This window comes from Manacus candei, unplaced genomic scaffold (assembly GCF_025592945.1).
Source record: "Manacus candei isolate 608988 ecotype Guabito, Panama unplaced genomic scaffold, ASM2559294v1 h1tg000003l, whole genome shotgun sequence".
NCBI lineage: Eukaryota > Metazoa > Chordata > Aves > Passeriformes > Pipridae > Manacus > Manacus candei.
In genome coordinates, this window is record NW_026138051.1 from 9558905 (window position 1) to 9572257 (window position 13353).

Sequence of the window (13353 nt, forward strand, 5' to 3'; positions counted from 1 at the left end):
TAACAGGGTAGTAGGAGAAGCATGGCAAAATTCACCCATCTTGGATCATGATAAACTTGGTTTTTTCCTCAAGATTGGTGGTTTTCTAATTGGTCTTATCTCCAACAGATACATTTTTGATTTACTGTATGTCTCAGGGGACACAACTATTTGTATTTTTTTCTAAAATGCAGTTTAAAATTTGAGCATAGTCAGAGTCAAAAACAAAGGTCCACTTGACTCAAAGAAGGGTAAAACTGTAACTCACAGAAAAGAAACATCACAGACACTTTACCTGAACTTCCTCCTCCTTTCCTACCTGCTATTTGCAGTCGCTCCTCTGCTGCTGGAGAAGGGCACTCTCCACACCTTCCTGAAGTACCACCAGCAGGGACGACTACTTCTCCCCTGTAAAACTGGGTAACTGGCTCTCTGTGTTGGAGATATCAGCTCAGATATCTTTAGTTAGAGTGGATTTTTATTAATAGCTGTCAGAGTGTCCTTTGACCATCCAGTTTGGTAGGTCAGCCAAGCTGAGGGAGCTCCACACGCAAAGAGCTTACCCTGCTTCAGAGGTGACATCCATTATTTTGAAGAGTGAGCAAACTGGTCAATGGACTGTTTTATTTGAAATGTGTTCTCTGACCAGCAAATGTGTCTCTGAACATCAGAGTATTTAAAGATTACTCCAAAGGGAGGAGGTGGTGTCTGTCAGTTTTTAGGCGGCTCAGCTCCCTGACACGGCTCACGGTGTGAGGAGCAGGGGACCACATGCTGGGCTCTGCTGACTGTCAGGTCTCTCGTGGCAGTGCCAGGCTGTGATGAGATGCTGGCAGGGGTCTGCAAGCACCACAGCAGCATTAGCACAGTGTAGCCAGAAAGCCAGAGATGTGAAACCAATTATGCATGGCAAGGCTGATCCAACACCCTGACCCTTGTGAAGATCACGTCCGGCCAAAGCTGTTAAAGGTTTCACTGTGTTTGCTCAAATGCAGGACGTGTTCCCTCTTCTCCAGAATCAAGATCTGAAAATACCAAGTTGCCAAGAATTCATTGCCTGTAACTGATTTCTCTCCTTTAAGATTCTAAAAAATTTGCATCCCTCTTTGGACATCCTTAATGGAGTGCATCTATCATTCCTACATGTCTGCAAAGCCCGAGCATGGTGGATATCAATTCCTGGACTCTGCTGTTCTACAGCTAATATGTACATAAAGATATAACTCTTATATTAGAGGAATGGTAGTTTTATTTCTGACTATGTACCTGCAGTCACAAGCATTGCTTGCTTTGTGGAGCAATAAATTTAATACATTAGCTAGTCTGGGTTTTTTTTAATTATTTATTTGTAGATGATTTCAATTTAAAATGAGATTTTCAGGTAACAAGGTAGGCAAACATGTTTAACAATGCCATGATATAAATTGCTGTAGGTGACAGATCCCTACAAAAATTATAACAGGCAGATTCGCTATGCAAAAAATTATTTATATGACAGCAATCAGAAAGACAAATTACTCAGAGACTATGTACATGCTCCTCTGTAATTGCTCATAAATTATATGGTTCATGTTAAAATGCATCTAGACTCCCTAGACAGTGAGATTTATTTAAAATAAGAGTAATGGGAAATTATCAGGAAATGTTGAGGAAGAAGATGCAGTACACGCTTTGGGTTGATTGTTGACATAAAAGTACAGTAAGTTATTGTCAGCCAACTTAAACTCTTGTTTACTTAATAATTTTGAAACCTTCATTTTCAATTCACTCTCTCCTCAGGTTGCATTAGCCTGGATAGATAACTGGGATGGGCTCAGTGGGGCTCTGCCATGATTCACTGCTGCTGTGTTTCCCAGCCCTGGGGGACACACTGGGACTCTCCTGCACCCATGCAGGGCTCTTGTGTACCTGAACACTTTCGTGTTCTACACAATAGGGTGGAATTAGTCACTTGGGGCAGAAGTTACGCTGAGGGAGTGGGGACACTGACTGATGGACAAACTGCTTTTCCTCAGGAACCTGGGCTAAAAATGGGACAGTTTTTTTCCATATTCTCTAAGTGCTCCAAATTTAAAATAAAAAATATTTCAAAAAATTATTGAAGGTTTCTAAAGTACACCCAGAATATACAGGATTTAATTTGAGTTGGCTTTCAGTCAGGCATTTACCAGGTGATTATAGGGTAGCAGAGAAATAGCACATATACATTTATTGTGTAGTAAGTTCCTCTCTCTAATGCCATTATTTTTCTCTTCTTACTACCCTGATTATATTACATATTGAGAGCCAGCCCCAAAAAAATGACAGCAAACTTTGTTCTGGATAATGGAGTGCTGGACTCCACCTAAGCAGCTCCAGTCATTTGTAATGACAGCTTGGAGAATACTCCAAAAGAATCTAACAATGCTCACGCTCCAGTGACTGACAGCACGGCAAGAGGAAAAATTCCAGCTTCCATGTGAGTGCAGGGAGCCTGACCTAGATTTTAGCCTCTACAGCTTCATAAGAGGAAACATTCTTGACTGTGTATTTAACAAGAAAAAAAAGAGTGAGGGGAAAAAAGTCATCTCCTGTTTGATTAGTCTTTCTTTAATAATTAAGATTTAGTCAAGGCGGTCTGTGAGACTTCTCCCCTCCGCAGATGTCACCAACCCTGTAATGAATGGTTGCTCCGTTCCCTGTGTGCTCTCCTCTGTAATTACCACCTCCTGACGTGCTGCAGGGAGGGAGCTCTTGCAGGGGAGCAGCGGGGGCAGGCAGGGGCAATGGGCAGGCACAGCCTGCCTGCACCTTCCCCTCCATCCGGCTCCCTGTGTTGGGGTCAGCCTTGCTGTGGGCTGCTGAAATTCTTCCATTTGGACACTGTTAATGGGAAAAGGGTCTCCTGTGTAAATTTCCTTTTCTTTAAGTTCTTCTTCGAGATGCAGGTGCTGTGCTGGGCTCAGGTCACTGTGCCCAGTGCCGACTAGAGCGCTGGCAGTGGCCAACAGAGCACCAGCACCACTGTCTTGTTCTCCTCTGGGGGCAACTAGAGATGGATTTTAGCCACTCTAGTGACCTGCTTGTAAATAATCTTTCAAATGCCTTTCATCTATTCCACTTCAACAAGTCAAATTTTGAAAATAAAACAGTAGAGAAGTGCACACTAGAAGGGAGAAGAAGTTTTCAAATCAAAGTGGAAGATGAGACAGATTGAATGACACTGAAGGATGATTAGCATTAATTTGAGCTGTGCTTCGACAAGTTGTTTGATGTGGATGTGGGAGAAATTTTACTGGAATCAGAGGCATTTTCAGCTTCCAAAGCTGGATTTCCATATTGGGTCAGTACCTGACTCCATAACTCCTCCTAATTGTGACTCTGCTCTGTGAAATAAATGAAAAACTGGCACCATTCTGCTTGACCCTCAAGCTTTCCATATGTGTCTGAATGTCAGTTATTCTTTGCTGTGGTTTAACTTTGCTGAACCAGCACAGGTTTGAAAGCATTAGGTGATGTGACAGGATTCGATTGACACAAGATTGACAGGATTAATTAGTCTGGATCTGAATTCCAGTTCTGGGCACCCCTATTCATTTCAGCTGAGACTTTTGTGTCTTTGCTAAAGTGCAGGAGGAAGGGTGCCTTTGAGAATATCTGTGTGTCGTGGAGAACAAGGGATGAGCCATCTGGAGAGCTCAGCATTGCCTTTCACATCCCTCGCTGAGAGAAAGTGACTGTGAGCTCTGCACTGCTCTTTAATTGTAAATCACACCAGCCTAAAGAGCAGGGCTTATAAAAAGCATAGAGTTTTGTGAGGAAACTCTGTATGGAGTACAATGATACCTGCTCGATGTAAAAGACTTCAGTCCACTCTATGAAATAATTCATGGTGTCAGAACTGGGCTTTGACATAAAAGTGGATTGGATGGGGTTGTAGGACTGGGAGAACCAGCTCTGCTGCTGGTTGCCCATGTCTGTGTAACAGTGATGCAGAGAGAGGCCAGTGCCGTGTTTCCTGGGGTCCCGACAAGGGCGTGTTCAAGTTACGACGTGCAGCTTTGGTCACAGTGAAGGATGTTATAAACCTGGAGGGGATGCACTGAGAGCAAATACTCCTGTGCAGGATTTTCAATTAATTATTATCCAAACTTGTCCTGTTGTGTGTGGCACTAAGTGTGAGAGGGTGAACACAGAGGAAGCAGTGATGCTGCAGCAGTGAGGAAAACGAAAGTCAGTAAATTGCTGATGGCCCTTCAGTTGATGTCATTAACAGCAGCTGTTAAAAGCAAGAAGCAATGGATTTTAGTTTAAATCAACGGGATGTTTTCATCAAAATGAAAATGAAAATTGAAGTTAACCAAAACTGTGTGTACATAACTTCAGGTGAAGGATTTGGTCTGGGGACTTTTCTTGATGAGAAGTCAGCTGGCACAACCAGCTGCTGTGTTTGTACCTGCCAGCAGGGTGGGGGCAGGAGCAGGGAACACCCTGTGGGTAAAGGTGTTCTAAGACCTCCCTTTGCCTGCCAATACCCTCGTGACCGTAGGTACATAACATAGGTTTGAGTATTGGGTTTCCCTTCCCTCCTGAATGCTAGTTTGGGGTTTTTTAACAAGTAACGTTTGTTTTGCAATAAGATGTTACGTGGAAGTTATGTATACATAACATGGAAGTTATGTATCAGAAAAGTGTGAAAGTGGTCAGTGTCAACAGGTTTAAAATATGGTTCAGGTGTATGGCTCATGTGATCAGAGTACAGTCAAAGCTGATTCATGGCAATGGGAAAATTAAACCCCTCCATTTATCACAGGTACTTTTGAATGATGGAAGAGAAGCCTGAAAAGATGTCAGAAATAATTTAAAGGCTGTAAAAACTGCTAAAAAAAGAACCAGACCTGATATTTCACCATGTGTAGAAATTTTGGTTTGCTGCATTTGTTTAGGAAGTAAATTTAAAAATCACTTGAAGAGTTCATGCTATTGAAGATGTATATGAAATCAAGAATGTATAAGGATATCCAACATTTATAGTTTGAGAATTAATGTTGTAAATGCAGAAGAGGAAAATTGAGCATTACTTGGTTGAATTTGAGATAGCTGCATGAAGGGTAAAGGTGCTTCACTTACTTGTAGCTGAATATGATCAATAAATTCTGAAAACTACGTATTTAATCAAGTCTATTAATTTTAGGTAATGTGTTTGCCTATTGATGATCTGCCTTTGAATTCTTTGTCCTTGGTTATGTTCTTGGTTGACTTTCAAACTTACAATTTTTCCAACGATGAGAAAGATTGAACTAGAAGGTCTCTGATAATTGAGGGGGGAGTTACACGTATTCGTGTTCTGGGATTTTATTGTAACTAAGATAATAATAAAGGGAGAAAAAATTGTAGGGAGAAGTAATCTTTTATTTAACTGGCTGACATATATTAATTTTACAAGTGAAATATCAAGAAAACTGTTTCAAAAATTTTTGCTGAACAGAACATCAAAAGATCTCTTTTCTTGTTTGTACAACTCCTGTATTAATCTTGATTGTACAGGCAGCAAGTAGTAATTGTATCCTGTTGTGTGTAATACACATCTCTACAGTGTGAGTAGGCTGCAGAAAAGAAAAAAGTTCTGTGGAACTGCCTCGAAAAGAAAATGATAAATGTCACATCTGTTATTTGGGGGTTTTTTGCATAACGTAATTAGCAGAGGTGGATGGAAAAGTTTTAAGGGATAAGATTGGCATCAGATGCCAATGTACATTTTCCTCCAACAACAAAATAAAGATTTCAAAACTGGTTTACAGAGGCAAATAGTTAAGGTGAAACATTTAGTTTATTTAATAAAAAATTAGTGCTTTGGGGATGAAAGTAATGATATTCTAAAGAAGTGTTCAATGGTTTAATGTGTTCTATTTATTGGCTGCAAATTCACAGTTACATGTAATGAAAAAAGGTGTATGAAACCCTAATTGCCAATAGTTGCTTTTCATTTTTTGTATTGCCATAAAACAAAGGTTCTTTTCTTTTAGTGTATTGCATTGTATTTCACAAGCGTCCTTGAACTGTATTGAAAAATATGTCTGTGTCTAATATTTCTTTATTATTGTTTTGCTTTCAGTTGATGGTTGCATTGACTGGTCAGTGGATCTCAAGACATACATGGCTTTGGCAGGTGAACCAGTCCGAGTGAAATGTGCCCTTTTCTACAGCTATATCAGAACTAATTATAGCATGGCCCAAAGCACAGGTCTTAGGCTTATGTGGTACAAAAACAAAGGAGATTTAGAAGAACCCATTATATTTTCCGAAGTTAGGATGAGCAAGGATGAAGATTCCATATGGTTTCACTCGGTTGAGTTGCAAGACAGTGGTTTCTACACATGTGTTCTAAGGTGGGTATTGTGTTAAAGTCTAAGTAAGAATGTATGGATTGTCTTGGTTAAAAATATGTTTTATTTTAGCTATCAGGATCGAGATATTCATCCAGCTAATACATAATCATTTTTATTCTCATAATTATATATGTCACATAATGCTTTGTCTCAAAATTAGTTTCCCTAGTAATTATAGTTACCTTGTCTAATAGCTGTAATTAATGTGCTTTCACTTAATTACTTCTTTTTTTTAAGTCCAACATTTGCAAATTCTCAATTTGCCATAAATCTTCAGAACTTGATACTTCTTAAATCATGAAGTATTTTGGTTAAGTAATGTTCTCTTTCAAATCCTCTGAGTTATTCGAGAGTTACAGTTTGAATTATTCTGATGGGGTTAGGCCATGGGGAGTTACAGTTCTGTCTGGTTTTGAAGAAATGTGTATTTTAATATACAGTTATGATTTGTCATAAATTTGAGCAGACCTCGTTTGGTAAGGCACCAAAACGCATGTCTCAGAAGTATTTTGGAACTGTTGGATGAGCCTTAAATTAAACATGTGCTGGAGCTCGTGATTTCCATCATGTGCATGTTGATGTCAGCTCTATGCCTAAAACAAGAAGATAAAAAAAGTAGAATTCTTTAAGAATGAATGAATAAATATTCCTTAAATGATCCAGTTCTGAATTAAACGGAGCTTGCAGATACTTTGTATGATTTGGTTTTAAACTGTTTAGTTTCAGAGAACGAAGCTTGCATCATCCTTCTCTGCTGTTCCATACTGAAATTAAACATGTTTGATGAATTTAATATCAAATATTGCAGCAAAATAACAGCACTGTTCAGAACCCAGGATTTGCTCTCTCTCCATCTCTGCTGACTTGCTGTCTCAGCTGCCTCAGACCATTTTGATCCCGAGGAATGCTACTGAAATCAAAGATTGTGCCGTGGGGCCTGGTGGTTCTGCTGGGCATCAACGTCCAGTTTAAATATCAGATGCATCTGCCAAACTTACCATTAAGCCTGTGTGGCAGCCTTTGGAGTTATTCTTTTATTAGCTGCTCTGTCACAGGTTGGGTGTGCTGTGAACTCCTTGATTTTGAAATGTTACGGTGAGATGGTGATTTACATGTCTCGAGGGAGCTGTCCTTTTTTCATAAGAAGTCACTGTTGTGATAATCAAGTTACTAGTTTAATACTCTGAATATTTTTAATGCAAATCCTTTGTGAACAATGAAGAATTGATCTTGGATCAAATTCTGGGACGTACTTTTTTCCAGGAAATTTCAAAACTCTGCTCATTTACATGACAAAGTAGTTTTGGTAACAAATGGGCAAGTTCTTGAATAATTCATGGCTTCTCCGCATTGTCAGCTAAAAACTATATGACATGCTTCTTGGAAGGCATTATACAGCAACAAGATCTTCCTTGTCAGTTCCTGCTTTGACTAGAACTTTCTTATATAATTACAGATATTTTTTCCTTTTTCATATTTATGTCAGAGTGCAGAATATTATGTGTAGTGGTTACAGATAAAAGACTATATTTCTTCCTTTACTGAATTATTTTTTCTTTCAAAAATGGGGTAACATATCCTTGCTGTTACTGTTTATGAAACCCTGGATGGCTTAAAATAGCAGAGGAAATAGCAATAGTAATTGATTTTAATATCATTAAAATTGAGCTAGATGTTATGTTCTGAAATGATGATCACACTTTTGTGGGAGACTATCCACATCATTGACTGTGTAATTTCAGCCTTATTAATCCATTTTTTGGAGGGGGATAAGCAGATGTTTGCGTTTAAGTCATTAACCAGGATCACCTGCTTTATGAGAATTAAGAGGTCACAAATGAGTGCAGTAATTTTAGAATATGATTTTATTTTCTAGAAGCATTAACAGTTTCTGTTACAAATGCTGTCTTTTGTAGACTGAGTGAACAGAGATAGAACTTGATGCACTGGATATGTGTCCATCAGTGTGCAACACTGGGTTTAGGGTTGCATGCATAGTTGAATCTTTTGGTTTGGTAGCTGAAAGAAAAAAATTGGGGAGAAAAATGCTTTTGATTCAAGATAAATTTAAAACTTCTGCAGTGTTTCTCAAGAAAGAAGTTTTCATTTAGGTTCTCTAAGAGAAAATCAGGATCAATTCAATCCTGAATTGATGTCTTTCTAGCCGCTCTCTAAGGACGGGTGAAGCCCTGGTGCAATTTCCTGTGCTATCCAAAGGGTCAAGTCCCACATTTGCATGTCCCAGTGGCCAGGCTGTGCTGAGTTCCACTACTTCAAGTCTCTTGCCTTAGAACTGTCTTGTCTGTTATTTGTACTTGTCTTTGCAAAAGTGTGCAAAGTGAGATTCTTGGATGTGGTGCTAAGACCAAGGGGAGACAAGGGATCCTTGTCCCAGAAGCAGTTTATGGCTTGAAAGAAAGGACAGTCTTGAGCTGTGAAGATCTTTTCTGATAAAAGGGAATTGAACACCAAGGCTTTTCAGTAAGTTGTACATAAAGGATATCACAGGCAATAGTGAGAGCTTTACTAATTCACTCTCCCCCAACTTGTTACTTTTTTCCCAGTCAACACAACATGACACATAAAAAAACTGTATGGGGAAAATATCAACTGCACTTTTCACTGAATTTCTTATTTGTTGAATGTCTTCACAATTCTATAAGAAACCCCAAACCTATTTTTCAAGAAGCTGCATCATCTGCTTGCTCATGTGTGCTTGTAGGATCAAGGCATGAGTATCAGTGAAGCAATTGGAAGGAATTTTTCAGAAGTTGCTTGAAAAGGGTGTCTATGAGCAGGTGAAGGATAGGCTGATATGACAGTGATTTGGAGATGGGTAAAAATTAAATGTGTCAGTTAATTCTTTCTTATACAGAATTGTCATCTCAATAATCATAATGTCTGTTTTGTAAAAGAACCTGTAATACTGACTAAAATTAAGGAGTATTAGACCAACCATAATAAGAGGTTGCTTCTCCAGGCTGAAAAGGTCTGATATCATAATTTAAATGTTTCCTCTCCTTTATTAACCAGTTAGACATTGTTGCTTAGACAGATGTGGGGGTGTGTGTATAATAGGAGGAAGTTATTGTTGCATTAAAACCTACTTCTCCCTTCTCACAATACATTTTAGCATTGAGCTGACACTCAAATGCAAACCAAAGTGTGGTATTTTTCTCCAGTATTAAGCATGGATGTAACATATTAAAGGGTCCTAATTCTGCAAGGAGTTTTAAGGAAGTGGAGAGTTGAGCTGTGTTAGCTAATCCATGTGAATTCCATGAATCTGCTTTGTTCTTGGGTGCCTTTTCTGTGTAAAATCAGAGATTTGGATAAATCTGTTTTTCACTGCATCATTGGTATCATGACTTTACTGCCCAATAGGGAAATGCTGTGTTCTGGAGGTCTCTTTGCAGTACAGGCCCTGGATATACCATTAATCTCCCAGCACCCAGCAATGCTACTTTCAGATAAAACTGTCAACATTTCTTTTACAGAGGTTTGATGTTCTGGGATGTTCCCATCAGCACTCTGGATCACAGCTTCTTCACTGAAGCATTCAGAGATGAGCACTCCAAAATCAAACATGGAAACTCAACCAGATCTAAATGCATAGGGTGGCCCTGAAGTTCTGAGTATGTAGGACAGTCATTTGCCAGATCATGTGCTACTTTTTCTCTCTGAACAAATACATCTGTTTTTCTATGTTAAAAACCTGTTTTTTAAGAGGGAAGAAAAGCTGGGACAACTTAAATCTTAACCTGGTAAAAGAAGAGAAGATAAGATGGGGAAGAAATCTCAGCAAGTTTAGCCCAAATTTGCCCTCATCAAGGGACTGCTCCTGGAAACCTTTCTTCTAACTAGTCCCAGCTCCAAGAGAAACTCTAGTGAGCATTTAAAGAATAAAACCAGTAAGAGTAAAAATACTAGTGCACATTTGGTGTTAATTAACTGTTGGTGAAATAAAATAACTCAATTCCCATAATGTGAATCAGGAGGGTAGAAAATCTGGGCCTTCAGTGGGTGCAGGAAAGCAGGGGGTGGAGGTTTGTGGTCACCAGACTGGCTGATGGAGCTAAGCCTTGATTTTTGTACAGGATGCAGAATAAAAAGGGAGTGAGGGCCTTGAATGCCTATGAGGGAATAAGTTTGCAGATCTTTAATACCAGCATTTGATGCCAGAGAACTGCCGACAAATCAAGTTAGGAAATCTGTGTATCCTTTTTCCTTTACTGTGTCCCTGTCTGCACAGTTCTTAATGGAGAGCAGCATTGGTATGGACATGCACAGAAGAATTGAGCCTTTGCTGAGCCATTGGTGAAATACTGAGATATTACTTTCTGAGCAGTAATAAAATAGACCAATAGTAGATTTTAAGCCTTCTGGCTTCTGAATGTCTGTGGAGCACATGACCAGCAACTCCAAATCAGATTTAGGCAGCCTGGAGGGCTGGCAGTAAAACTTCATCTGTGGCACAACCTCTGTGCTCTCACTTCAGAGGGTGTTAGGGGGAGCTGAGGGGCTTGTTTCAAGTGCCTACAATCTGGACTGCAGAATGCACCCATCATCCCAGGAAAAGCTGCACCATTTTCTGAGTGCTGAATGCCTGGTTTTGGACCCAAAGAAAGGCCAAACAAGAATGTTGAACTAAATCACGATGTAAAAATCTGCAGGGGTAAGGTTGCTTTCTCTGCAGCCATCTCATGGTTTTTGCAATATGTGTTTTAATACAGTTGTTAATTTTGTTGGTGGCAATACAGACTGTTTCATTTTTAGTTGTTTTGGCTTTATTCAGTGCTAACCTGCTCATGACAAAGGTGATTTTGTATCTCAAATCCCTTTCAGTTGCAGTGTTGTAGTTCCAGTGGTCCCAGGCATGTCTATAGAAGCAGTTACATCTCACATTTGGAGCAACTGCATTCAGCACAGGCTTCCTAGGCTCTGTATGACACTAACATTAAATGTCACACATTAAAAGTGTGTGACATTTGCCACAATAAAATTGACTGATTCTGTATAAACAAAATCCCTGTGAGATATGGTATTCAATACTTCATTTCAGTGCTAGAGCAGATACATTATAGTCAGTATGATTCATGATAAAATAAAATTTTTTGAGTTTTTATCACTGAGATATAATGTTTTTGGCATTATCAAAATGCAGGGGAAAGTAGAATCAGAATGCTTCTACTTTTGTAACTAAAATTGTGTATAGGCTGATGGTGCTCCTGCAAATCATTTTGATGACACTGTCTTTATTGAGAGAAATCAGTTCTATCTATTCTTTGCAGAAAAACAAAGATTTGTTTCTTTTCCCTGGTGATATGTATATTTCCGCTCACTCACCCTCCTCCTCTAAAACTTTAAAAGAGAAATTATTCATCCCCTGTCTTTCTGAAAGCCAATGTTTACTGTTGATGAGAAGCTGCAAGAACAGTCAGGGCTTCAAGCAGAAATGCCCGTGTTGCTCTGTGGTTGGAGGGCGTCCAGTGACTTCCCTGTTGCAGCAGCATGTACAAGGATGAGAATATTGTGTATCCTTCAGTTTTCCTAATAGTGAAATCCCAGCTTTAGATACCTTTAAAATGACTGACATTACTTTGCAGCCTGTACAGATTTTCACAGCGAAAGCTCCCTGGGCTGCAGTGCCTCAGTGGCGTTTCAGTTCACTATCACTGGTTGCTTGTGAAGAAGGGCCTTCCCTGGTGGGCTTCCAGCCTTGCCTAGGGGAGAGAAAGGATGCAAAGTGGAGGAACTGCTTCCTCATGCAGTCCACTCTGCATGCAGGAGACCTGCTGCCAAGATATTGTTCAGCCCTCCTCAGCCACCTCCTCTCCAACACATCAGGGTGTTTACATTTCCCTTTTGGTCTCCACATATCAGTGGGGGAGAATGTGCTCCTCCTGTTAGAACCCACATTGAACCAGCTGTGACTATAACGTGTCAGTAGACAATGTTTTCTGTGTCCTGTGAGCAGACAGACACTTGGAAGGTTTCCTGAGGAAATCCATCATTCCCAAAGTACAAGGTAACAGAACCATAGGGAGTTAAGCTAATATTTGGTGAGTGATCCTGGAAGATAATTTCTTCTTTTCTGACCACTTAAGGGAAGACACAGCCAGGAGGACTCAGCTACAGGACTCAAACAGTTTTGATTTCAAACTGACTTGAGGACAACTTCATGGTTCTTCATGATAGCATTCTGTGTACACCCTATGAGACAATAACTGATCCACTGGTTTATGTGCTCAACTGCCCACATACAAACAGAGCAGGACTTGCCTTTCAACATTGCATCTACAAAATTGGACTTAGATGCAGGACGCAGGATGTGCTCCACAGGTTTTATTCCCCAAGGCAATGAAATCAGTGAGATTTAGCAATGCAGACAAGTCAGATGGGTGTCCTGAATGCAACTTTTGTTTTGTGTGCTAGGTGTCCAATGAAAAAAAGCATAGAGGAGTAAATACAGGAATTCACACTCTGTGTGGTTTGGAAGACATAGAAGAGAACGTGTTCAGTGCTCTCAGAAACAGAGTATTGCAAATGCAAAATTATTGGAAGGGGATTTCTTAGTACTGTCCTGGGAGCAGTTGTTCCTGTGCCTCAGATTTATGTCATTTGTAATGGGGCTTTTCAGTAAGACAATGTAATTTAACAGTACTATCCAGAGTTCTAATACAAAAGTGTTAAGAAATAAATGAAAAGGGCTTAGTCATTTGCAGTAGCAAACTTTAGAGTAACTCGCTGCATTGTAATTCTTAAGGGCAAGGAAGAAATTTTCCCTGAGAGCGAACCCAGCCAATTACAGGATTTCTTCTAGTGGAACAGGATGTGCTGAAGCTGAGAGAGACCACATGGATTGTGATATGCTGAGATAGCATGGTGTTCCTTTAGCTTCTGCATTTCAATTGTGTTCTGCATTATATTTTCACATATTCATTTCTAACATTTAATAACTAACATTAATGAAGACTTAAAAAAAATCCAACCCAAAAACAAGGGA

At 39.6% G+C, this 13353-nt stretch overlaps 1 protein-coding gene across 8 annotated transcripts in view; it reads left to right on the forward strand.

Moving 5' to 3' along the window:
- IL1RAPL2 (interleukin 1 receptor accessory protein like 2) overlaps nucleotides 1-13353 on the forward strand; it is a 368404-nt gene that overhangs the window by 181233 nt on the left and 173818 nt on the right. For all 8 annotated transcript variants that reach the window (XM_051784226.1, XM_051784276.1, XM_051784285.1 and 5 more), the window contains one exon: nucleotides 6074-6347. In XM_051784226.1, the coding sequence (XP_051640186.1) occupies nucleotides 6074-6347 (274 nt within the window). The remainder of the gene's footprint in view (nucleotides 1-6073; nucleotides 6348-13353) is intronic.